This window comes from Urocitellus parryii, chromosome 10, assembly GCF_045843805.1.
Source record: "Urocitellus parryii isolate mUroPar1 chromosome 10, mUroPar1.hap1, whole genome shotgun sequence".
Lineage (NCBI taxonomy): Eukaryota > Metazoa > Chordata > Mammalia > Rodentia > Sciuridae > Urocitellus > Urocitellus parryii.
In genome coordinates, this window is record NC_135540.1 from 104018129 (window position 1) to 104045557 (window position 27429).

The window sequence follows — 27429 nt, forward strand, 5'->3', positions numbered from 1 at the left end:
AGATTTTCTGTAATTATGTGTAATGTTGTATGCTGAATTAAAAAATCTGCTTCTTTATTTGCGAGATTTGAGTTGTTTAGTTTCTTAGTTGCTAATATCTCCATTTGATGGATGTTTTTTAAGCTAATTTTAAAAATAGTGTTTATGAAAGATGCATGCCACCATTGCTTCTGGTTGCCATAAAATAGCAATGTCATGCATGTCATGCATGCATGCTTACTTGGTAAGTCAAATCACTGAATGACTATGGGTTTCAGTGGCTTACGTAAAGGAGCATTTAATTCTTAGCTATAACTATAATTGGTGAACTTTGAATTCTAGTAATTACAACTGATCCTTTCAGAGAAATATTTTTACATATATTCTGGCCTTTTAATGTCAATTTTTTTTAAATTTGATGATAAAATTTATTTTGTTTTTAGTAGAATAAAGTTATTCTTCAGTTTCTGTAGGGATATAGCATAGCATATAAAACTGAATCTTTCTTAGAATCCATAGCATTGTTAAGTGTGATGAGCTAGTCTTTTCAAATTGAAATTGTGTTTCACAGGGTACTCCCCAGACAGTGTTTTGGCTGTTCCTTTGTTATCATTTTGTTAATATGATACCCTTAAAGACATTTGCTTTAGGGTACTCAAATCAGGCCTTGTTTCTCCTTGTTTACCTTTCCCTTACATAAAAGCATGTTGATCAGCAGGCTGGAGAAATAGGAGGGAATCCTGAGCTAGATTGGGAGAGAGATAAGTTGTTTAAGATGGATAGCAAATATTTTTTGGAAGAATATTGCTAACAAAAGTAGCAAAACAGCCTAATGAAGAATCAGTTATATATCTTAAAAACTGTGTTGGATTCACTGTTTTTATAGTCAGCAAGGCCCTTCTTATATATTACAAGACTCAATTCTTGATTTTTAAAGTTTTTGGTACTGGGAATTGAATCAAAGGATGTTTAACTACTGAGCCACATCCCCAATGCTTTTATTTTATTTTATTTTATTTTATTTTATTTTATTTTATTTTATTTTGAGACAGGGTCTCGCTAAGTTGTTTAGGGCCTGGCTAAGATGCTGAGGCTGGCTTTGAACTTGTGATCCTCCTGCCTTAGCCTCTCCAGCCACTGGGATTACAGCATATGCTACTGTGCCCAGTTTGTTTTCTATTTTTTGTCATGTAATTTTCATATTTTTTATTGGTTCATGACAGTTATATGTAATGGTGAGATTTATTGTTGCATATTCATGAATGCTTACGATATAATAAAATAATTTGCCAATGTTATTCCTCAGGGTTTCCTCTTGCCCTCCTCTCCTACCTCTCCCTGTTTCCTTTACTCATCTTTCTTTGATTTGCATGAGATTCCCCACTCCCAAAACTTTCTTTTCCTTTATCTTCGCTAGCTTCTACATATGAGAGAAATTATACGATCATTGGCTTCTGATTCTGGTTTATTTTGTTTAACATAATGTTTTCAGGTTCCCTCCATTTTCCTACAAATAACTTAATTTCATTCTTCTTTATAGCTAAAGAAAACTCCACTGTGTATATATACCACATTTATTACTTTATATCCTTTTATCCTTTGATGGACACTTAAGCTGGTTCCATAGTATCTAATGTGAATTTTACTGCAACAAACATGGGTATACATGTATTGCTATTTATGTTACCTTTAGTTTTTCTGGATATATATCAAAGAGTGGTATAGCTGGGTCATATGGTGGTTCCATTACTAGTCTTTTGGGGGAACCTCTATAGTGCTTTCCATAGTGGTTGTACTGATTTACAATACTGCCAACAGTGTAAAAGTGTTCCTTTTTTTTTTTCACATCCTCTCTAGCATTTATTATTGTTTGTATTCCTGATAGCTGCCATTCTTAAGGTACAGAAAATTTTCTGTTATTTTCCTAAAGAGATAATTCATGATATAACTTATATCTCACAACCCTCTTTAATTTAATCTCTAAAGTTCTTTTATATTCTGATGATGGTTACTTATTTTCTTTCATACTGACTGAATGTTCAGTGCTGGCCCCTTTGTCTTCCAACTCTGAGATTTTGTCTTCAATATGATCTACTAGACTTTCTTAAATTTTTTAATTGTTTTTTTTAAATACATGATGGCACAATGCATTACAATTCATATTACACATATAGAGCAAAATTTTTCATATCTCTGGTTGTATATAAAGTATGTTCACACCAATTCATGTCTTTATACATGTATTTTGGATAATGATGTCCATCACATTCCACCATCCTTGCTAACGCCCTACTCCCTCCCTTCCCCTCCCACCCCCTTTGTCCCATCTAGAGTTCATCTTTTCCTCCTATGCTCTGCCTCCCTACCCCACTATGAGTCAGCCTCCTTATTTCAAGAGAAAACATTAGGCATTTGTTTTGGGGGGGATTGGCTAACTTCACTTAGCATTATCTTCTCCAGTGCCATTTGCATCCTGCAAATGCCATGATTTTATTCTCTTTTATTGCTGAGTTATATTCCATTGTGTATATATGCCACATTTTTAATCCATTCATCTGCTGAAGGGCATCTAGGTTGGTTCCACTGTTTAACTATTGTGAATTGTGCTGCTATAAACATTGATGTGGCTGTGTTCCTATAGTATGCTGTTTTTAAGTCCTTTGAGTATAGACCTAGGAGTTGGATAGCTGGGTCAAATGATGGTTCCATTACCAGTTTTTTTCTTTCCATATTGGCTGCACCAATTTGCAGTCCCACCAGCAGTGTATGAGTTTACCTTTTCCCCCACATCCTCGCCAACACTTACTGTTGTCTGTATGTATAATAGTTGCCATTCTGACTGAAGTGAGATGATATCTTAGAGTAATTTTGATTTGCGTTACTCTAATTGCTAGAGATAATGAACATTTTTTCATGTATTTGTTGATTGATTGTATATCCTCTTCTGAGAAGTGTCTGTTCAGGTCCTTGGCCCATTTATTGATTGGGTTATTTGTTTTTTTGATGTTTGGCTTTTTGAGTTCTTTCTATACCCTAAAGATTGGTGCTCTATCTGATGTGTGAGGGGTAAAAATTGACTCCCAAGATGTAGGATCTCTATTCACCTTACAGATTGTTTCTTTTGCTGAGAAGAAACTTTTTAGTTTGAATCCATTTCATTTATTGATTCTTGGTTTTAATTTTTTGCACTATAGGAGTCTTATAAAGGAAGTTGGGGCCTAGCCCACATGATGAAGATTAGGGCCTACTTTTTCTTCTGTTAGGCTCAGGGTCTCTGGTTTAATTCCTAGGTTCTTGATCCATTTTGTGTTAATTTTTGTGCATGGTGAGAGATAGAGGTTTAATTTTATTTTGTTGCATATGGATTTTCAGTTTTCCCAGCACCATTTGTTGAAGAGGGTATATTTTCTCCAATGCGTGTTTTTAGCACCTTAGACAGACTTTATTTTTCTTTTATCTTTTTTTTTTTTGAGGTGTTTTGTGCCTTTATTTTATTTTATCGGTTATTTTTGTAGTTATAAATGACAATAGAATCCATTTTATCTAGAATCCATATAATTATACAAGCATGGAATATATCTTATTCTAATTAGGATCTCACTCTTGTGGATGTATATGATGTTGAGATTCACTGTGGTGTATGCATGTATGTACATAGGAAAGTTATGTCAGATTCATTCCTGTCTTTCTTATTCCTTTCCCCCTTCCCTTCCTTTCATTCACCTTTGTCTAATCCACAAAACTGCTGATTTTTTCCTCTCTCCTCCCCCTTATTGTGGGTTAGCTTCCACATGTCAGAGAAAACATTTGACCTTTGGTTTTGGGGGGATTGGCTTATTTTACTTAACATGATAATCTTGAGGTCCATCCATTTACCAGCAAATATCATAAAGTCATTCTTTATAGCTGAGTAATACTCCATTGTTTTTATATGCCACATTTTCTTTATCCATTTATCTGTTGAAGGACACCTAGGTTGGCTTCATAGCTTAGCTCTTGTGAATTGACCTGCTATAAACATTGATGTGGCTGCATCACTGTAGTATTGCCAATTTAGATTCTTTGGATATATACCATGAAGTGGGATAACTGAGTCAAATGGTGGTTCCATTCTTAATTTTTTGAGGAATCTCCATACTGCTTTCCAGAGTGGTTGCACCAATTTGTAGTCCCATCAGGAATATATGAATGTACCCTTTCCCCCACATTCTTGCTAATATTTATTATTACTTGTATTCTTGACAATTGCTATTCTGGCTGGAGTGAAATGAATTCTTAGAGAAGTGCAAATTAAAACCACACTAATTGTTAGAGATGTTGAATATTTTTTCTTATATTTGCTGTCTATTTGTATTTGTTCTATTGAAAAGTGTCTGTTTATTTTTTTTCCCCTTTTATTCATTGGGCTATTTGGATTTTTTGGTACTAAGTTTTCTGAGTTCTTTGTATATACTGGAAATTGACAGCTTATCTGAGGTGCAGATTGCAAAGATTTTCTCCCATTCTGTAGGTGATCTCTTCATTCTCTTGATTGTTTTGATTCTTTTCTTTGTGGTGAAGAAGATTTTTGGTTTGATACCATCCCATTTATTGATTTTTTTATTTTAGTTGTCTTGTTGAGGAAGTCAGTCCCTAAGCTGACATTTTCTTCTAGTAGAAGCAGGGTTTCTGATCTAGATATTCATCTAGCTCTTTGATCCAATTTGAGTTGAGTTTTCTGTAGGGTGAGAGAAAGGGGTTAAATTTCATTCTACTACATATGGATTTCCAATTTTCCCAAAACCACTTGTTGAATATGCTATCTTTTCTCCAATGTATTTTGTTGGTGTCTTTGTCTAGTATGACATACCTGTATTTATGTGAGTTTGTCTCTGTGTCTTCTGTTCTATTCCATTGGTCTTTGTGCCTGTTTTGGTGCCAATACCATGATGTTTTTGTTACGGTAACTCTGTAGCATAATTTAAAGTATGGTATTGTGATGCCTGCTTCACTTTTAGAGAGACTTTCAATTAAATATGTTATTTGATTTATTGTGTCTTTCATTTGTTTCCTTTTCAATATCTCTATCTCCTTTTTGAATTTCTCATTCTTATCCTGTCCTGACTTCCTAAATTCATTTAGTTGTTTTTTTCTGTATTCTCTTGGAATTTATTAATCCATTTTAGAGTCATTGTTTTGAATTCCTTATGTGGTATTGCACCCACTTCAATATCTTTGAGTCTCTTGCTAATGAATTATGAACTGTAGTAAATATCATGTTACCATATTTTTTTCTTATTTCTTGTATTTCTTTGTTGAGTTTTGTACATTTCTCTCCCTGGCTTACGTGTAGTTCTTTTTAGGGCCTACCTAGTTTTCTCTTGCCCAAGGTATTTTTGGATATCAGGTTGTTGTGTTTTTCAATATATTTCCAAGTGGGTTTTGAAATATAGTTTCCCTGTTAGTTCTTTGGCGATGAGTAGCATATTTTGATATAGTGTACTTTGTGTTAGAGCTTGAGGATTCCACTTTCTTTATAGGTCTCAAAAGAGTCAGGTCCTCGTGGAGATTTGGTAGTTGTGCTGTATGTAGCAGGGTATGTGAGGTACATCTTGTGTGGTTGCTCTTCTTCACTTAACAACTGTAGACATTCTTAAATGGTTTGGGAGAAATAGATTGGAGATCCCTCTTAGATGTGGTATCCACAGTCATTTTTTTCTTTTCTTTTTTTTTAAACCAGGGATTTAACCCAGGGGCACTTTACCACTGAGCCACGTCCCAACCCTTTTTATTTTGTATCTTGAGACAAAGTCTCGCCAAGTTGCAGAGGGTCTCCCTAAGTTGTTGAGGCTGGCTTTGTGATCCTCCTGCCTCAATTTCCCAAACTGCTGGGATTATAGGCATGTGCTACTGCACCCATCCCAGTGTTTGTTTTAATTCTCTTTTTGCCGTAGGAGTGGGTGTCTATGTGTGGGGCCCAAGGGCCATTCCCAAGCCATTCATACTTAGGGCCTGGTCATTAGTTTGGAGTTTTTGTCACTTCAGTTGTTTGTATCATCAAAATATCACAAAGTTTGAGCATGGTAGTTTGTGTGTGGAGCAAGATACAGCATTTCTCTTGGCTGGGATTAGCTCAGCAGCAGAGTCTCTACCCTCTTAATTTGTAGTGTCCCAATAGCATCCCATCACTCACTGAGAAGCAGTAATCCTGCTGCTTGAATCTCAAACCATGGAGCAACTGAAATCATAGCCACCCTCTACTCCACCATCTTGATTTTCTACCCTTTGATAACTAAACAGGCATCCTGATGGCTTATAAGGTGTCTTGTTAAATAAGGCTCAAATCTGACCTTTTCAGTAGTACTGTTCTTTTTTAATTCACCCAAACTGACTGTTACCTTTGCCCTATTCTTTTTGTCTAATGATAGAGCCAATCTCTATCATTACCATGATAAGTATTTCTTCTGTTGGATCAGGGGAGTGTTCTTAAATGATCTTTAAATTCTCTTCTGGCCGTAAATTTCTGCAATTATATGTTCCATTTGCACATGTTAGCCCGGACACTTAAAAATCAGAGTATTTTATCAGGTGTTAGTCTTTTTAACTCTTACTTTTGACTCCTTCAGTCATTTTCTTTTAAGAATTCTTGGCCTTCACAGTGCCTTTTCTGCAGCCAAAACTATAAAGACAGTGCAGTTTCATTTATCAAGCATTATTCTCTCTTCTGCTTATGAAAGTCCATTGGAAAACAGACACAGTGTTATCAGCTATGGTCCAAAGGTCATATTCTGTTACTCAGTTCTTGTGTTACCACTGGAGAAAATGTCAAACAAAACACCAAATGTAGTATAGCAAAGTTTAGGAGAAAGGAAAGATGTCCTCAAGGGAAAGAATGGGTTGTCTCCAGACAGGAACAACTCGCCCCTTTGTTCCTTAGTTTTTAAAACTGGGGTTTTATGGAAGTTTCTAGAAAGTCCCACGTAGCTACTACCTCCCAATTCCTGACTGACAGTAGAATAGCATCAGATTTTTAAGTCTCTGCTGTGCGTTATTTTACCGACAGGTACCCTGGCAAAATCTATGGGGGGTGCGGTAGATGTTACTATTACAGAGATATTAAAATGATATGCTGAAGATCTGAAGACAACTCTCGGTCACTTTGGCTCATGGTGACCAACTCTATTTGGAACATGTTTTAGAGATTTTATGTTCATTGACTTTTGCTTCTAATTATCTTCTCTTCCTGATTCTTCAAAACTTTGGTCTGTATAAAGGTCTCAAAAGTTCCCTTTCAGGACAAGTTATGTCCTCCTCATTGGCAGGGTGGGGTATTCCATTTCTTGCGAATAGCTGTGAGGATAACAAGTTGTTTTGCAACGAATGTAACATCCTATTGACTTAAGCCAGAGCAGTACCAAACTGGTCTTAGGTAATTGCTTTTAAAAGAAAGCATGTCAAACACTTTTTTATATAATTGTTGATTAGTTGTATTTCTTCTTCTGTGAAGTGTCTGTTCAGTTCCCTAGCCCATTTATTGATTGGGTTATTTGCTTTTTTGGTGTTGAGTTTTTTGAGTTCTTTATATATCCCACAGATTAATGCTTTATTGGAGGTGCATGTGGTAAAGATTTTCTCCCAATCTGTAGGCTCTCTCCTCACTTTATTGTTTCCTTTGCTGAGAAAAAGCTTTTTAATTTGAATCCATCCCATTTATTAATTCTTGATTTTACACCTTGCGCTTTAGTAGTCTTGATAAGGAAGTCAGATCCTAGGCTGACGTGGTGGAAGATTTGGACCTATTTTTTCTTCTATTAGACTCAGGGTCTCTGTTCTAGTGCCTAAGTCTTTGATTGACTTTGAGTTGATTTTTTGTATAGGGCTATAGCTAGAGGTTTAATTTCATTTTGCTACATATGGATTTCCAGTTTTGCTATTTATTGAATAGACTATCTTTTCTTCAGTGAATGTTTTTGGCACCTTTGTCTAGTATGAGATAACCATTTTTATGTGGGTTTGTCTCTTGTGTCTAGTATTCTGTACCATTGGTCTACACATCTGTTTTAGTGCCAATACCATGCATTTTTATTACTACAGTTCTGTAGTATAGTTTAAGGTCTGATATTGTGATGTCTCCTGCTTCACTTTTCTTGCTAAGGATTGCTTTAGCTATTCTGGGTCTCTTATTTTTCCAAATAAATCTCATGATTGCTTTTTCTAATTCTATGAAGAATGTCATTGGGATTTTAATAGGAATAGTGATGCAACCACATCAATGTTTATAGCAGCTCAATTCACAATAGCTAGACTATGGAACCAACCTAGGTATCCCTCAGTAGATGAATGGATAAAGAAAATGTGGTATATGTACTCAATGGAATATTACTCAGCTTTAAAGAAGAGTAAAATTATGGAATTTGCCAGTAAATGGTTGGAGTTGGAGAATATCATGCTAAGTGATATAAGCTAACCCCATAAAACCAAAGGCCAAATGTTTTCTCTATATGCAGATGCTAATTCACAATAAGGCAGGTGGCACTAGGGAATAACATCACCTTAGATTAGGTAGAGGGAAGTGATGGAAGGGGAGGGGAGGGGATGTGGGGATAGGAAAGATGAATGAAACAGACATTATTACTGTATGTATATATGTGACTGCATGACCAATATGATTCTGCAACATGTACACTCAGAAAAATGAGAAATTATATCCCATCTATGAATGATATATCAAAGTATATAAATGAATTCTACTGTCATGTATAACTAATTAAAACAAAAATAATTTTTTTAAAAAAGAAAGCATGTCGAGGGCCAATGCACAGGCTTGGTCTGTAGAATTATCCCCTTAACTTCATATTCCTACTACTCTTGTCTGTTAACAGCAGAATATGTTAGATTCTCCTTTCTTAGTAGTACTTTAAATTTCTTTGGTTTAGTTGGAGTTACATATTCAAACTTTTAAAGAAAGATGATTATGTTTAAAGTAGAATTTCTTATGCCTCAAAACTGTTAGTATATTTCATAGACTCAAGATAGTTATTAAGTATTTAATTCATGACTATAGACATAAGATAAATCTGCCTTATATTTTCAGGAAATCTACACAGAATTTAGAGAGTCAAATTTTAGGCTTGTGATTCAATTTAAAAGCAGTGAGTTCTGTGTATAAAAGGTGTGAGGCCCTTTATTTATTTAAGGCTCTTCTCTACTGATTTGCCTTCACCCCTCCACCACTCCTCTTTTCACTTTATGCTCTAGTAATTAAAACTTTACATTGTAATATGCCTAGTTTTCCTATGAAGAAAATACTGAATCTCTTGAGTTACCAAATAAGTTCTCTCATTTCATGAAGCCCTGTGCTTTTGTAAATTTCCATTCCTTTGGCTTAGAGTCTTTTCAGCTGTTACCCCTTCCTGTCTTTTAGTCTTTTACTTCTCAAACTTAAATGGTTATATACATTACAAGGAGATCTTGTGAAAAGGTAGATTGTGATTCATAGGACTGTGATTGAACCCAAGATTTGCCAATTAACAGAATCTCAGAAGATGTTGATGCTGCTGGCATCTGGAACAGACTTTCAGTAACAAGAATCTTGACTCTTGACGTGACTTGTTGTCCTCAAGACTGTTTCTTCAGACTTTGCCCTCTTATTTCCATGGGCAAACCTAATTACTCCTTTACCAGGGATGCCATTTGCCAATATTTGCCTCATTATTTATCTTAATATAATTATTTAGTATCTTCTTCTGTGTTCATTGCAAATTTTTGCTTACAGAGACTGTGTCTTTCATCCCTTTATTTCCAAAGTGTGCCCTACTGGTTAGGGGAAAATAGGGTTTCATCAGATTTTTTATTGCCGATTGTTTATTAAGTTTTTGTTGCTGTGACCAAAAGACCAGAAGAGAACAGCTTAGAGGAGGAAGAGTGTATTTTGGCTCACATTTTCAAAGTCAGTCCATGGTAGGCAAACTCCGAAGTCCTGGGTCTGAGCTGAGGCAGAACATTATGACTAAAGGGCATGGTGGAGAAAAGCAGCTCAGGACATGGCAACTAGGAAGCAGAGAGAGGGCTCCATTCACCAGGGACAAAATATAAACCTCCATTGTTCTTCCTCCTCCAACCATAGCATACCTACCTACCTAGTATCCTACCTAGCCCAGTGCCTAGCCCTATCAGTGAATTAACATAAATGGTAACATATAATATATAACATATAGTATACATGATAACATGTGATATTTTTCAAGGTAACTTTGTAGAAGGAAGTGTTTTAGAAAACTAATAATAATTATTTTTCTTTTCGTCCAAGGAGAAGTACAAATGTCTACCACAAGACGAAAACGTAATATGTTATGTTGTTTACCGTAAGCTGTAGTAAAATGAGCTCAATTGTTGACAGGTATGTTTTTAGAAACTCCTTATTTTGAATTATATAAGGCTACTTTAAATTCACTATTAAATAATGGTCTATATCAAATCATTAGAAGTTTTGTGCTTAAACATAATTACTATATTTAATTTTTGTATTGAACAAACATGTTATAAAGTAAGGTACATAACAAAGTCAGCAAGCAGCATATGGCTTGTGATTTAAATAGGTCTTGAATTGTAATTTTGAATACTTTGGTCAAAAGCTGCTCTGAAGGAAATTGTAACAATTGCAAATGTTTCCTTGGCACCTTCTAGAATCTCTTGGTGCTAACTTCATCCCTTCAAGCATCTTGGCATTTGTGACTGATGAGAGGTAACTATAATTGGGATTATTATGAAACTGGAGTGAGAGAATACCTTTTATTATGCTCCACTAAATCTCAGAAAACAGGTTGGTGAGGGAATAGGTTTTATTCAAAGCCAGCTCTGAGGAAAATAGAGATCTTTTTCTTTCTCAGATTTCCATTTTTGGGGACTTAGGTGAAAAGAAAACTTTCATAGGAGGTGAGGAGTCACAGTGTGAAAAAAGGTAGGGTAGAAAATATACATATATTATATACATAAATCTATATATGTAGGTTTAACTAGGAAACAATTCTACCAGCTTCCCTGGTGCCCCTTAGATCCAGGGGTCAGGTCCTCAGCCTTTATTCTTAGAGGAAATTCGGACGTTAAAATAGTTTGGTGCTTGCAGTTTCAAAGGGAATCTCTTTGAATTAGTTGAATTGTAATCTTTAAATTTCACTCTTGGGAAAAGGACAAACCTCCTTATTTCTTTGACTCTAAGGGTTTTTTTGTTGTTGTTGTTGTTTTTTGTATTTTAGCATTTTAACATCTAACATTTGGTGAGTCTTAGAATTAACTTTTAATTTAATTGGTAGCATTTTTTCCTTAGGATACATAAGTAATGGTGAATCTTATAGCCAGTAGTGTCTTAAATTTGATGAAATAGAATAATTTTGAAGCACCTACCCTTCAACAGCATTTTTTAAAAAGATTTTTTAAAAATATTCAACAGAATTTTTTAAAGAAAATTTTTGGTAGTTGTAGATGGATAGAATGCCTTTGTTTTATATGTTTATTTTTATGTGGTGCTAAGGACCAAACCAGTGCCTCACACATGCTAGGCAAAGCACTGTGCCACTGAGCTACAACTCCAGCCCCAAAATATTTTTACATATTATTTTATTTAACCTCACAATAATTTCATAGGATTTTACAGGGGTAGGTCAAGGAGGTTGAATAACTTGTTTAAGGTCACATAGCTGGTAAGCAATGAGCTGGAATCTTAACCTGTGTTGATATGTCTGACCCTAAAGTTATGTGCCTTTATTGTATTGCACACTGTGATTTGCCTGTGGAGGATTCTTTTTTAAGAGTTTACATGAGTTGCACACAGAAGTGACTGTTGACATCTGAAGGTAGTCCTCTTCCCTTTCTGTGAACTAAATAGTGATAATTTGTGTTCTACCAGAACGTAAGACCTGAGGGGCAAGGAATTTCTTTAGGGAGGTTGCCTCACAATGACTATAGCTTTGGATCCTGCCATAGTTGCATATGTAATCTCTGAGAACTCTTCCCTCAGAAGGGATATTTTTTCACTGCCCCAGAGGGATTAAATATGATTTTGCTCCTAGGTTTTTTAATGATTTCCAGTTTTCATTCTAGAAAATAGGACTTTAGGTCTGATATCTATGTGTTGATACATAAAGTGGGTTCCTTATGTCTCTGAATATTATGATTTGGGGGCATAAATAGAATCTCTAAAATCTAGTCACGGACTTCCATGAAACACAGTTTATGGCTTACCTCAATAGTGAATCCAACAAGCACCTTATGGGCTTCTAGCCTTTTTGTTTGTTTGTTTTAGTTGTAGTTGGACACAGTTCATTTATTTTATTTTATTTTATTATGTGGTGCTGAGGATCGAACCCACTGCCCCGCACATGCTAGGCGAGCGCTCTTATTGCTGAGCCACAACGCCAGCCCTGGCTACTAGGCTTTATGAATCCTAGAAAGCTGTGGCTAAAGTAGTAAATGGAGAATCCACACAAAAGTTCATAAGCCACTGGAAACTGTTTAATATCATTCCTTAGCTTAAGAAGTTAGCCACTAGTACTCTTGATGTAATTCTTTATAATATTCTTCCCTCGGTTCCTTCCATAGCTACTCTGTCTTGTCACTTAGATCACTGCTCTCCATCTCAATATATCCTTCCCTAAATGGAACTAGACTGGTCCTTCCTTATGCATTCAAGCTAAAGTAACCCCCAGTAACTAAAACATTATATCTTTTATAAAAATAAGACCTATTGTCACAAATTTTCATGTTTATTTCTACTAAAAAATAAGCTGTAAGAGAGCAGCTACATGTCTTATTCACTGCTTTGTAACCACATCCAAAATAGACCCCAGCACATGAGTGCTAATAAATATTTGTCAAATAGATCAGTAAATGAATGAAAGGCTTAATGTGTTAGATATTTTGATGTTTGCGAATAATTTGATTTTATGAAGTGACTGTCTTAAAAATGTTAAATTATGTTATTATAGTTTTTTGGGTTTTTTAATATTTATTTTTTAGTTGGACACAATAGTTTTATTTTGTTTATTTTTATGTGGTGCTGAGGATTGAACCCAGGGTTTCGAACATGCTAGGCAATCGCTCTACCACTGAGCCACAACCACAGCCCTGTTATTATAGTTAATAAAATAATTCCAAGTGAATAATTTACATAATGACAAATGGACTTTCTATAGGTTTTCACTGGTCATTAAAAGTTTGAAACAAGATATTTAAAATGGTTAATTTCTTGCTTAGCATTGTTGCTGTGTATCTGTAGTAGTGCTAAGATAAATACTTCTAAAATTTACATATGTAAAAAACTTTCAAAATTTAAACATAGCTGAACTTTATTAGAAAATAGGTTAGTAGTTATTGAGCTTGTGCAATCCATTGACTTTACAAACATCCTAGGATTTAACCAAATGAATTCACCTGGCACTTCAGTGTTGCTGTTGCTTAGTCTGCTCTTACTTTATATACTTTCTTCTTTCTTTTAGAGATGACAGTAGTATTTTTGATGGGTTGGTGGAAGAAGATGACAAGGACAAAGCAAAAAGGTAGCTTGATGTGAGATGTGAAATAGGAAATAAATGAATGATACATAAATGTAATTGTGAGTAAATAGAAAATTAATGATTTCCAAGAGTTATCTTCTTTTAGAATTTATGTATATTAGCAAAGGAGAAGAGTTTAGAACATCAATATGCAGCTTATACATTAAATAAAATTATTCTTTGACCTTTTGGAAAAATATTTATGCTTAAACAAAAACTAAAAGAAAATCTGATTTATAGAGCAAGTAATTGGAGTTCTTGTAAAATGATTAATTGCTTTATAAATAATTGGGTTTATTTGTCTCAAGAGCCCTTTGTTTATTGATTGCTGCTTCACATAGAATAACAATAATTATTCATTAATGCTTAGGTGAAAAATTGGGGCTCATTTCCTAATGGAGAGAGAGATACAAAATGTTACAACTTGTCATGGTTGCTTAGCCAGGTGAGCAGTCACCGCTCTTCCCAAAAAAAAAAAAAAAAAATGTTACAACTCTATATTGGAGGCTGGGTCTTTGAAGTATAGATTATTCACCATTGTGAGTAAATCTGGGAGTAGAAAAAGTTTCATTTTTAGACGTGTGTATAGTTTAAAACTTACATTAGGTGGGTAATTTTTTCCTATTCACTAGTTTTTAATACATATTCCATATACTTCCATAAAATGTATCTCATTAATGTTTATAATCTTGTAAATTTATAATCCTTGGGAATATTAGAGTACTGAAACTTGCGATGTGAACTCAGTTTGTCTTATTGGTATTGTCATAGAAAACATGTTTGTCAAATGTTGGATAAAACAGAGCTTCTTTATAGGGTTAATCTTGACAACAAATTTTCATCTCGGTTTACCAAGATTAACCCTATATTGTTGGAAACCTTGGAAATAAATATTTATCACTATCTGTATTTACAGAAATACATGTTATGTTGCATCCAAATTGAGTTTTTAAATTGTTTTGTAATAGTTTGTTTAAAAAAAAACCTGCTTATTTAATTTCTTTTCTCATTAGAGTATCAAGAAACAAATCTGAAAAGAAACGAAGAGATCAATTTAATGTTCTTATTAAAGAACTGGGATCCATGCTTCCTGGTAATGCTAGAAAGATGGACAAATCTACTGTTTTGCAGAAGAGCATTGATTTTTTACGAAAACATAAAGGTAAATTTTATTTTGTAAAACTTTTTGTTGTTGTTGTTTTTAAATAAGACTATCTCTTAAAGTATAATGAGTTAGGATCTTGGCACAGATATGGAAGATTGGATCCTCCCTCAACTTTATTCAAAGAGTTTTTTGTTGATAATGTTGTTATTGGTTTTTAAGAGATCTTGCAAAGTTGCCCATGCTAGCTTCAAATTAGCGATCCTCCTGCTTAGTCTCTCAAGTAGCTTGGATTATGGACATGAAAGAAACCAATCACCTTTATAAACAGATTTCCTGGTATGTTCTTTCTTTCACCCAACTAACAGTTATTTCGTGCCTATAATATCCTAGATCTTTATGATGCAGGATAACATTCTTGGTCCTCAAGATCTCAAGCCAGGGGGAGACAAACATTAAGTAGATAATTATAATACAAATGACCATGATATGAATAATGCTTAAAAACTGTAAATTCGCAATGGTAACAAAAAGGAAAGAATATATCAGATAAAACTTTAAAATAATTAATTTTTCAATTGAGTCTTAGATTAAGTAAGGAAAACTTCATTTTACATAAAAGAAGGTAGCATATGCAAAAGAGAAGCAAGGAGACTTCATTGTAACTGGAGCATGTTTTGTTGGAATGTTATGGGTGATTTGAAAGAAGGGAAAAGGTCACATCTAATAAGGGCCTTGTAAGGGGCTGGGGTTGTGGCTCAGTGGTAGAACACTTGCCTAGCATGTGTGAGCACTGGGTTCGTTCCCCAGCACCACATAAAAATAAAAACAAATAAATAAAGGTATTGTGTCCATCTACAACTAAAAAAAATAAATAAATAAAAGGGTGGGTGGTTGGGGATGTGGCTCAAGTGGTAATGCGCTCACTGGCATGCATGGGGCGCTGGGTTCGATCCTCAGCATCACATAAAAAAATAAATAAAATAAAATAAGGATGTTGTGTCTACTGAAGACTGAAAAATAAATATTAAAAGATTTTTTCTCTCTCTTTTCTCTCTCTCTCTCTTTAAAAAAAAGGGGGGGGGGAGCTTGTAAGTTATTTTAAAAGGTAATTTCAGTTTATAGCTGAGAAATAAAGATGATATTTTAAAAATTGAGTATTTGTTAATTAATGAAAATCACCTTAACTAAACAATTCATGAAAAGAAATTTTGAAGGGGGCTGAGGTTTGTAGCTCAGTGGTAGAGCACTTCACTTACCTATCATGTGCAAGGCCCCAGGTCACAACCCTAGCACAAAGGGGAAAAAAAATTAAATAATATCACATGTTTTGGTAGCAGATATACTAGATTAGAAAAAAATGATAAAAGGATATTTCCTTTTTCAGATTTAAATGAAACTGCAGAACTTTTCAGGAGGAGAGATAGTAATTAGAGCCTCTTTTTTACTTCTCCCTAGCTCACTTAGTAATGCCTCACTAGACTGGTTTATGTTTTACCACTCTTTGAAATTACTGTTGTTAATTTCATTAATGACATTATCCACTCATCCCCAGTAAATCAAAAGCTTTTTCTTACACCTCATCCTCTTGTATAATATTATATCCATTCTTCATTGGCTTTCTTTTCCCTTGGCTTCACTAAATTGTGCTGCTTCTTCCCTTTCTTAATTAAAATTACTTTCCTCTTTCTTTTTCTAAAAATGGGATGTTTCTCAAAGGCTTATCCTTGTGCTCTTAATTTCTCTACATTTTTTCTTTGGTTGCCTCCTTCTATAGATTTGGCAATAGTATCTCTATTAACCCATTTTGTTCATTTGTCCCAGATGTGGAACATCTATAAATGCTTAAATATAGTATTATATATTACATAATATTATACTTTTACCACATTTTTAATTTATTTACTAATATTAATAATATGCAAGTTCTGGATTATGATTTCCAACCTATTTTAACCCACATCAGTTTCATTGAAATATTTGCAGAATTGAAAACTTGAGACTTAATGGGTTAAACTATCAAATCTTTTAGATACAAAATATTCAGCCTTGTATTTTCAGATAACTTCTAGATACTTCTTTTGCATAGTCTCCTCAAACTCGGTACATCTAAAACTGATTTCATTTTCCTTTTGTCAAATCACTTCTTTCTCTTAACTTACTTTTTTCATTTTTATCCCACCATTTTTTTAGTCAGCCAGGACTCAAACTTAAAAATACTTTTGGATTTTTTTTTTTATATATTTCAGGACCATAAGAGAGTTACCAAATTCTATTGGTTTGTTTGTAAATGTATTAGAATTGCTTACCTTCATTTTTATTGCCATGACTGTCATTACATTTTACCTTTATAAATAGTATTCTTACTGATCTCATCACCCTTTGATAGATGGCATATTTATAAAATCAGTTTCTTAGACACTGTAGGAATTTAATAAATAATTATTGAATGAAATGGCTCAAAATGCATGCTTTTCCCTCTGACAGTGGAGGATTAATTTGAGCATTAAGTAGATCATTTTTCCCTCCAAAATTGAATATATAATTTTTACAAAAATAAAATTTATGTTAAAGAGTAATTCTTAAGTACTTAACCCTGTGAAATTGGCCTGTGTTTAAACTTCACTGGGTTTGCTTGAGAATTTAAGACCTTTTCCCTAAATTTATGTAATTGATATGAATTTTAAAAGAATGACTGTATTCCATGGAATTAGTAGCTATGCCTTTTAGTTACTCTTCATATATTATATGCCTCTCAAGTGAGTAGCTGGGATTATAAGCCTGCACCACTTTGCCCAACTGCTTGTTCTTATACTTATTTGGTCATTGCGTGAAACAGAGTGCAATCTCAGGCCTGCCTATCATCCATAAAGGCTATCAGAGATAGTTCCTTAGGGTTTAAAAAACAAAAACCAAAATCATTGACTGGTATTAACAAAGAGATAACTTCCCACATTAACACAAATATTTTATTTTACACCAGAACCTGGCCTCTTGATATGTAGACCAATAAATGTTGTTGCCTGTCATTCTCATCTTTAAATGGAGTGATTGGAGGATGTCACTAATGTGTCAATCTGTTTACAGAAATCACTGCACAGTCAGATGCTAGTGAAATTCGACAGGACTGGAAACCGACATTCCTTAGTAATGAAGAGTTTACACAATTAATGTTAGAGGTATGTTCAGAATTAATTTTTGAAAAGTTCTGTTTTCCTCCACAAAGAAATCATAGGTGTGTGATTAACTGTTACATAGTCTTAGAAGTATTGTTAATAATGGAAAAATCTTAATTCACTGCAATTATGTATTCAATTAAAGTTTATCAAGTGTTATAAACAAATAATACTGTTTGGTAGAGTAGCACCAAATTTTTATATTTTCAGTACCTGAATTTTTGAGATACTTAATGAAAGTCTATACTGAATTCTGAACCTGAGACTATACCAACTGCATCTGAAAAAGAGTAGAATTATTATTCATTACATGTTAGATATTATTATGAAATATGTCTGTTTTAGTCCATTTGAGTTGCTACTATACCAAAATACCATAAATTGGGTGGCTTGTGAAAAACAGAAATTTATTTCTCACAGTTCTAGAGGCTAACAGTCCATCAGCAGACTTGATGTCTGGTGAGAGCTCTTGATTCCTTGTTCATAGATGGTTGTCTTTTTTCTTTTACTTTCTTCCCTCCCCCCCCCCCCCATGGGGAGTTGAACCTAGGGGTGCTTAACCACTGAGCCACATCCCAATCCCATTCTCAGCCCTTTTTATTTTTTGAGTCAGGGGCTTCACTAATTCGCTGAGGCTGGCTTTGAAGTTGTGATCCTTCTGCCTTAGCCTCGGTAGCTGTTGGGATTACATGCATGTGCCTACATGCCTGGTTTATCTTTTTTCTGTGACTTTATGTGGCAGCAGGGCCAAAGAAGCTCTGTAGGCCCACTTTTATAAGGGCACTAATCAAGTCCAACCTTCAAATACACTCATCTCATGAATTAAACTTCCACATAGGAATGTTTCAGAGGGACCCAATCATTCAGTCTATAGTAGTATCCTACTGGGCAGGAGACTATTTTTTTAAGCCCTGAATTAAAATCTGCCCCAAACAACACAAAATAATAATAAAAGAAGAGTTTGGAAAAATATAAATAGAAAAATAAAAAGTGAAATTTAGTAGAAGCTTTTAAAAGGAAATGAACAGATGTTCTTCTGTGACAAAATTATTTGAAGAACAATTCAGAGCACTTTTGCTTGTAATAACAGAACCTAATACCTCATACAACCAGTGATAATACCACAAAAGTTTTGAATTACTTACATTTATTAATTTTACTTTTCTACTTTTTAATCCTTCCCCATGGAGAATAATGTAGGTGTCACCTAAGCATACAAAGTATACAGAATTTAGTATCAAATTCCTACAAAAATTTATAATAGGAGAGAGGTAGTTTGCTTTCGATTTAAAGTGAAGGACAAGAAAAATACATAAAATAGACATAAATGCAAGAAAGCATTTGAGGTGAGGATATAGAGATTGTTAAATGTACTCACCTCTGTCCTTTGCATTTATTATTTTAGATATTAAGCATTTATCTTTATAACATATGTATATGTAATGTCTGTGTCTCAAATATCTTTGTATATTTACTAAAGTCTGAAGCAAAGTATTTTGCAAATTAGAGTTTTTCTGCTTATACTTTAGGTGGAACAGTTAGTTGTTGGACTGAGTCTTTGTGTATTCCCCAGAAACATTGTCTTATGAAAATTTGTTGGAATATAAATGTGTTGTAAAATTTAAACCTCTACTTTGAAACTGAAAAATAACTGAGCACTTTTCACTTGTTAACTCATTGAATCCTCATAACAATCCTAGATTGTAGTATTTGTGTGTCATAATAACTAATATTACGAAGTAGATATTAATATCTTTTTCACTTCCATATAGGGAAATTAAGTAACAAAGGCATTATGAAACTTGTCTGAAATCACACAGCTAGTAAGTAGGTGACTCAGCTGGGATTCACTGCAGGTAGACTGACCTCTGATCCCAGGCCCTTAGTTACTGTGGACATTGCCACCAAATTTTTATTTTTAGTGAAAGTCAACCATGGCAAGGAACTTTTTACTGTGTAACCAGCAGTTAGTTCTTTAAATTAGTATATACTTACTTACAAACCTTAGCTCCCAAATTTTGTTTGTTTTTTTCCTCTATAAAAGAGTTTGATATTGTCCAAAAATATGTCATACATGCTAATATAATGTGCTAATGTCTAGAACAGAAAAAGGAAATAACTGTTTCTAAATTTTATTTTATGATAATATTATCAGTGTCTGTAAGTCTTTTCATGTGTTGTTTAATAATATTAATCAAACTATTTGCTTTATTGGCATGAAAAATTTCTTATAAATTAAAAAATTGGTGTAATATCTACTCTCATTTATTGATATCCTTAATGTTTACCAATAAGCATTAAAAGGTTATTTACAAATATTTCTTCCTAATGGAAAGGTTTTTTTTTTAATTAATTGTCAATAGATAAGCATTAAAGAAAAACTAAACCTAAGATTCTTGAGATTACTACATTTGTTTTGTTAACAGAGAAAACAGATATGTAAGAACTTTGAGAATATAATTCTCTCATGATTACCTTCATAGATTTTAGTATACATTCCTAAAAAAAAAATTGTTTCTTTATTTTTAATATGTCAAGCATTTTTAATATGTACAGCTATTAAGTAAATCTACATTCTGACGTTAATATGCCAGAATGAAAGGTAGAATTCAAAAGATATGTTAGATTTTACATTTCTAAAGTCTTTCCATATTTGTTTATTGAATATGAAAAGTTTTGATTCATAACTTAAATAGAACTGACTTTGTTAGGGTGAAGTTCATTTGGCCAGAATATACCTAGCTTTATTATCTTCTTGACCAGTCATGTTGATCAGATTATAGATAAGCAGGTCACTTACTGTTTTCAGCAGAATTTCAGATGTAGGCTGTATCTTAGAATGTCAGAGCTGCTAGTAGAAGAGATTAGATCATTTAGTTCAACCTCTTCTTCATTTTACAAAAATACTGAGATATTGCAGTTTGTCCACAGTCAGGTAGCGAATTAGTGGAAGAACTAAAACTGAGATCTTAAAATTCACTTAAAACTGTCTTTCTCCCGTCCCTCATTGCCACCTGCCCCTCTTCCCCTCTCTTATTTGTTTCTGTTGCCTGAGAAATATTTCCTGCTGCCCTTGAAGGAGAAGGAATAGGCAAGGCAAACAGGATAGTTTAATCTGATCAATTCTTTGCAGAATCACCTTTGTGTGAAGTAATGTCCTAGTATATATTTCTTATCCCTTGGCAACTGTCCGGTCTCTCCAGTAATCTACAAGGAGAGGGTTTGTGCTCTTTATCTTTGCTGTAGATCCACAAGGAACTTTTGTTCCCTTCCTTAGAATTTGCATTCTACTCTTCTCCCAACTAAACAATCACTGCTGGGGGTCAAGTGGATATCAAATAGGAAAACAAGTGGTTTTTAACTATGTGCTCTGGCCCTTTTTTTCATACAATGTGGGGGAGGCTTCATAGTCTTCATTCTTGAGATGAGAATGGTTCTCTGCCTTATTGTCCCATGTCTCTCTAATAATCCTCCTCAGGGAATCTTTAGTTTTTGGTATACACCTACCTCATGGGAAATTATGTCCCTCACTCAAAAGGTGTGTGGACACTCAGAGTCCTTCTGTGTGTCAAGACTTTGGCAAGATACAATTGGAGGCTTTTCTTTGCTTACTCTCTGCCTGCTTTGAAAGAGGAAAAGATCGGGATTTAGATCTAGAAGTGAAGTTCTGATTTCAATTCATTTCTCTTTACAGAAGAGAGACGCACTCCAATCAATTTCTAGCAAATGACCTAATAGCAAGTAGATATATTATAGTAAATGTTGATTTGTTATCAGTGGTAACACAGTCTAGCTTCACATGAGAAAAGTACAGGTTTCTTCTTAAAATCATTTTGGCCTTACTAAAAATAACAACAATAATAAGACAGTTACTAATAGTGGAATAATACTGGTATTATTTTATTAAAGAGTTTTAAAAATAATTTATAAATTGTCTTAAATTACAAGATTTCTACTCTCCTCTTCAATTAACTAAATATGGGTTTGCCTGAGCCATTCTAGAAGATAGGGATCTACTCAAAATAAGTTTTCTCTGCTGTCTAGATTTCTTCCCTCAAGAGCAGAGGAGGTAGAGGAGTACGTCTATTTCTGTAATCTCAGCAGTTACTTAGAACTAGAGGTTGCTTTCATTCCCAGATTCATAAGTTATATACTTCAAAAGTTTTTACTTATACCATATGTTGGGTACTTCAGATATAAAGAAAACTAAGATTTGCTTTGTTCCCACCAAAGGTTACTATCCTATGAGAGCACTCTTTAATTAAAAAGAAATTATCTTTAGTTTCTCCACTGGATCTTCCTTTTCCTCAGCCTCAGATATCCTGGTTATTCTTTTGTTGTTGTTTAAATGCATTCCCCTAATACTTGGTCCCCTTAAAACTGTTTTTTTTCCTCCCTCCCTCCTCCTTCTCCTTCCCTCCTCCTTCTCCTTCCCTCCCTCCTCCCCTCCCTCCCTCTCCCCCTCCCTCTCCCCCTCCCTCCTTCCTTCCCTCCATCCCTTCTCTCCTCTTTCCCTCCCTCCCTTCTCCTCTCCTTCCCTCCCTCCCTCCTTTCCTTCCTCCTTCCCTCCGTCCTTTTTAGGGAGCACTGTTTCTTAGTGCTCACCTAATAAAGTTTATGAATGAATGGGTTATGTTAGCCTCTTACTACTCACTCATTCTAAACTCATCAGAGTCTTATTTGCCTTCCTGTTGACTTAACTCTTGTGAAAATCACCAAACTTAATTTCCTTATTCCTTATCCTATTTGATTTCACTCCTGTTTATCCTCACTGACCTTGTCCTACTCTATTCTGCCACCTTTTTTTTTTTTTCTAATTGTGCTGAAGATTGAACCTAGGGGCTTGCTCATGCTGGGCAAGCACTCTTATCATTGAGCTATATCTCCAGCTTTAAAATTTTTATTTTGAGACAGGATCTTGCTAAATTTTCCAGCCTGGCCTTGAGCTTGATATCCTCCTATTTTAGCTTCCTGAGTAGCTGGGATTACAGGATGTGCCACCAAGTCCAGCTTTTATCCGCTTCTTTAATGACAGTGTATTCTCCTCCTCTTCTCATCCCTATATGCAGGTCATTCTTCCTAGTATTTTTTTTTTTTTTTGGCATGTTTTTCTGTCTTTTGAAGATCTCATTTCTTCAGCTGTCATTTCTGTTCCTAGAATTCTCAAATGAAAATACTTTGGAAAATATGAAATGTAGGATTGTTTTGTTGTTAAGTCTAACAACATGATGGTCTAACATCTCTCCCAAAGAAGTTCATATTTCTCAGTGCTCACCTAATAAATCTTTTCTTCTCTTTTCCTCTTATTAGAATTTCTTTCAGAATCTCATGAATAATTTCCCAAAAGCCATTGACTCAGTCCTCTGTTCCCTCTAAGTCCATTTTATACACTTCTTCTAGACTACTCTCTTTAAAGCACATTTTAGGGAGCTAAAATGTGTTGACTTCCCGTTGTGTATAGAATTAAGTCTTTGTGACTTAACTGCAAAACTAGGCTGAGGCCAATCATCAAAGCCTCAAATACCAATTTCCTACCACTTCCTTTATTTTATTACCTATGTATTTCCCTACATTTCAATAATACACTTCTCTGTTAATATACATATCCAAAATAATAATGATGTGTTCTCTTTTGTGCTGACGGTATATTATTGGTAGTATGTATACTTTGAAGATGTTAGCATTTTTAAGCCATGTTATATATATAGTTGGATTGTATAATGTATATAGTGATAAAGGCAGAACATTAGTCTTTATGTATAGAAATCAACTGTTAAGTAGATAGCCAGAGAGTGATCCCCCCCCACAAGACATTTAAAGATACATAAATAATTCATTTAAAAGTACTATAAAGGGGAAAAGATAGGTCAGTACTATGGATATTTCCATGTTATGTCCCTAGACATTTATCTTATTTCTGTCCTGTGAAATACTTTTTTCATTTAACTGACCATTATGTTTAATTTCAGGCTCTTGATGGTTTTTTTTTAGCAATCATGACAGATGGAAGTATAATATATGTGTCTGAGAGTGTAACTTCATTACTTGAACATTTGCCAGTGAGTATAAAATCCTACAGTCTCTTTCTTATTTCATGTCCATTTTAAATATCCTAAAGCACCCAGAAGTAGACTTGAGAGCAGTGTTGAACAGTGATTAAGGGTGTGGATAAAAGGCTAAGTATGTCTTTTCTCAAATCAGTCATCACTCTAATTTGTGGTAACTGAATACTCAACTGCACTTGAATCTCCGTTGTTCTTCCCTTCTTTATTCTAATGCTAACTTTTTAGTGTTTCCTTTTTAATCAGTCTGATGAAGGTGGTAAAACATTGAGACTATCTTGAGAATAATCAATGTTCTGCTGAGATACTGTTGCAAGTAGGCTAACTCAAATAATTTTCTCAAAGGAATGACTTATAAAAATATACTAAAAATAGTGGGTACAGAACTTTTTGCTATGACTTAAATTGATAATGTAATAATGACCATACTTAGTTCATTGTCAATACGACTGAAGGTATAAAGAATTAGAAAAAAAAAAATGTGTAATTGTGAGAAGGGTAGTGAATACCTAAATTGTGTTTGCTTTTTCATTCAACATGTATTTTTTGTACATCTTTTCTGTGTCAAACACTTGTTAAGTGTTCTGCAGTTCATGGTATTTGAAATGAATTTGCATTTTTTATTTAATAGTTCTTATCTAAACTGGCTCTTGAAGTATACATATTCTAACATTAATAAATTACTCTTAAAATGTCTTTCTTTTGATAATTCATAACAATGCAAATAAATTGCCCTGTAAATGTCACTTTTAAGAGATATTGAAAAGCAGTAATTCCCTTTGGTGACTGTGCTGCTTCATACTTCATAAAGAGAATGGACTCTACACTTAAAGCCAGGCATTGAGTGATGTACTGATATCTTTGGTTCACATAGAAAATGACTAGATTTTTACCGCTTTTCTGTGGGGGGGTGGGGGACTTTCTTTCCAATAAGTTCAAATAGTAGGTGATGAACCCAACATCTAAAAAATTATCTGAGCAAAACATGAGATTATAACAGCATGTAAGTAAACTAGAATGGACAGAGAGAAGGGTAGACCAAGCGGATTATCTGGGCAACTATTTTTTTTTAATTTGCATAGCAAGAAAACCTAGGGAAAGAATCCCCTTGTATGAATAAGCTATGATGTAAGTAATTTGAGAATAAGTATAGTAATAAGTGTATTTTATATACTTTTAAGCCATGTAGAATTGTATTGGTTTTTCTTTCATTTGTGTAACTCTATATTAACTTTTTGTTTAGTCATAATGAGAGCATCATTAGTAAAAGCCTGCTTCTTGATGGTGTCCTTGAACTCCATTCAGAATTTGAGGCCTCTGGTGTCTGTTGTCTTTCACCTTCTACATACTTGAGTAAACCCTTTTGTTCACTTGTATTTGTTAGGGTAGTTGTAAGATTCTTAGAAGTTCTAGTTGGTTTCTCAGAGAGACATGTGGTGATTATTCACTGAGTAGATGGAAATGAGCAGGCCACTTGATGTGCCTGTGTTTTTAAAAAAATTATTTTTAATGGCACGTTGGTGGTGAGCCTTTTGTGAGGGAAAGTTTAATTGCATTTTGAAATAAGCAACTTGTGACAAATCTAATTGGAGTCAAGTGTTTGATCATTAATATCGCACACTCAATAAAAACCCTCCCAATTTCCTCATGGAATTTTAACTTTTTAGAATCATTTTTTGGTTTACAGAAAAATTCTGACAATGGGAACAGAGAGTTCCCATGTGTCTCACACTCCGGTTTATTGATATCTTCTGGGTTTTGTTTTTGTTTGTGATGTCTAAAGAATATAGATTGACAGGTGAATTTTTAGGCAAGGGAGATTGTTGCCAATCCAAGGGACCATTTCTTTCCATACTGAATTATAATATACTTTATTAGAAACAGTTTTTTTTTTAAACTACTTTCTAGTTACTATGGCTTTTTTCCCTTGCATCACTGACATTGAATTAAGTTTCTTGATGGTTTGAAAGCATAGACACAGCTTATTTTGAAAAAGCTAATCCTTGTTTAAGATCCAACATAAGAAAAAAATTTGATTTTCTGTTTTGCATTGTCATTAATAATTAAACTACGAACTATAAAAAATCGTGCTAAATAAAAGGTCTAAAACAATGATATCCTTTTTTTTTTGTATTTTAATATGCATCCCTATTTTGTCTAAAAGAGAATTTGACTTTTGCCCAGAAGAAGAGAAACACTAGCAAATCCCTAGATTTGGCTTTAGCATTTACAATTCAGTTCTGTTTAAAAATTAAAACTTGCCACTTTAATGAGTGGATGGTAATGACTTAAAATTTTTCAATTTCAATTTAAATCTGATTTAAAATGATAAGACTGACTTAAAATTATAAGAGTCTATATATGGGTCCTACCAAAACCAATTTTCTTTATCTCATACTTGAAAAAATCAGTAATTTTATAATTTATTTGGGTGCACTTTAACCTATTTATGACTGATAATCAGGCATAAATGTTTTTATTCACTTTAAGATTAGAAACAAAATTTAAGAAATATTTTTTCCTTCCCTTTCTGTTAACTAAATCAGAGTCATATAGTTTGGTGCCAGAGGGATTTTAGAGATCATTAATGGTCCCTTTACATTATCGGCAAAAAATATGAAGCCCAGAAACACTGGACTTAATTGTACAGCAATCGAGTGGAAGTGCCAGAAATGACAGGTCTTGTTTCTTAGTCTAACAAATACTTAAAATTTATAAAATTCTTGCTTAGATGTGTTCCTGAGAAAGAATTTATTAGATTTTTAGCTAGGTAACATAGGGAAGTTGATTATCCATGTTGTAATCTCATAGAGTCCAGGACTAAAAATTACACTATTTAGAAACCGATGGCCCTCTCATTAGCTACTGTCCATAACTCAGTAGTTTATTTTTCAAAATTTTTATTTCTTGTAATAATTGTGGATTTAACCCAAGCATGCTTTACCACTGAACTATATATTCCTAGACCTTTTTTATTTTTTATTGTAATTCAGGGTATTAATAAGTTGCTGAGTCTGGACTCCAATTTGTGACTTTCCTGATTCTGTCTCTGGAGTTGCTGGGATTACCATGTGCCATGTGCCCAGCCATAACCCAGTAGTTTAAGAACAGACACAAGTGTATTTTAGGAAAGTTAATACAGTCTTTGGTATAAGATACAATATGCAGAAATATAATTTTGAAATTTTTGAATAATTAGGTGATGGTAACAAAGGTCAATTTGAGAGGGTCAGAATTTCTGACCTTTCTGTCTGTAAGTAAGAAATATAAAAGTTTAAAAATTGGTTATATCTAAAATATCTTTGACATTTTTTCACAGGAGCTTTCCATCCCTCCTAAGCAGCTGTTGTATGTATATAGGGATCAATTAACTATCTCTTGTCTACCAAAGGGAAAAGATAATTGGCCGTAGTTTTAATTTCTACTAGATAGTAACCTTGATTTAACGTAGAAACATGTCATATAACTAAATCAGCAATACATTTATTATTTATTAAAATGGTTTAGGAATATAAAAGGATTCAGATAGCTACCAGTTTTTCTTCCCTTGGAATGGTGTTTGGGAACCGAGTGGATTTCAT

The 27429-nt window shown here is 33.9% G+C and overlaps 1 protein-coding gene across 6 annotated transcripts in view; it reads left to right on the forward strand.

Annotated features, from left to right (window-relative positions):
- Window positions 1–27429, forward strand: part of Clock (clock circadian regulator) — a 119964-nt gene that overhangs the window by 46170 nt on the left and 46365 nt on the right. For 5 of the 6 annotated variants that reach the window (XM_026386463.2, XM_026386467.2, XM_026386456.2 and 2 more), the window contains 5 exons: window positions 10268–10357; window positions 13452–13511; window positions 14522–14670; window positions 17698–17789; window positions 23756–23845. In XM_026386463.2, the coding sequence (XP_026242248.1) occupies window positions 10311–10357; window positions 13452–13511; window positions 14522–14670; window positions 17698–17789; window positions 23756–23845 (438 nt within the window). In that variant the 5' untranslated portion in view covers window positions 10268–10310. Of the gene's footprint in view, window positions 1–10267; window positions 10358–13451; window positions 13512–14521; window positions 14671–17697; window positions 17790–23755; window positions 23846–27429 lie in introns of those variants that run through there. The other variant, XM_026386494.2, reaches the window with a different exon arrangement.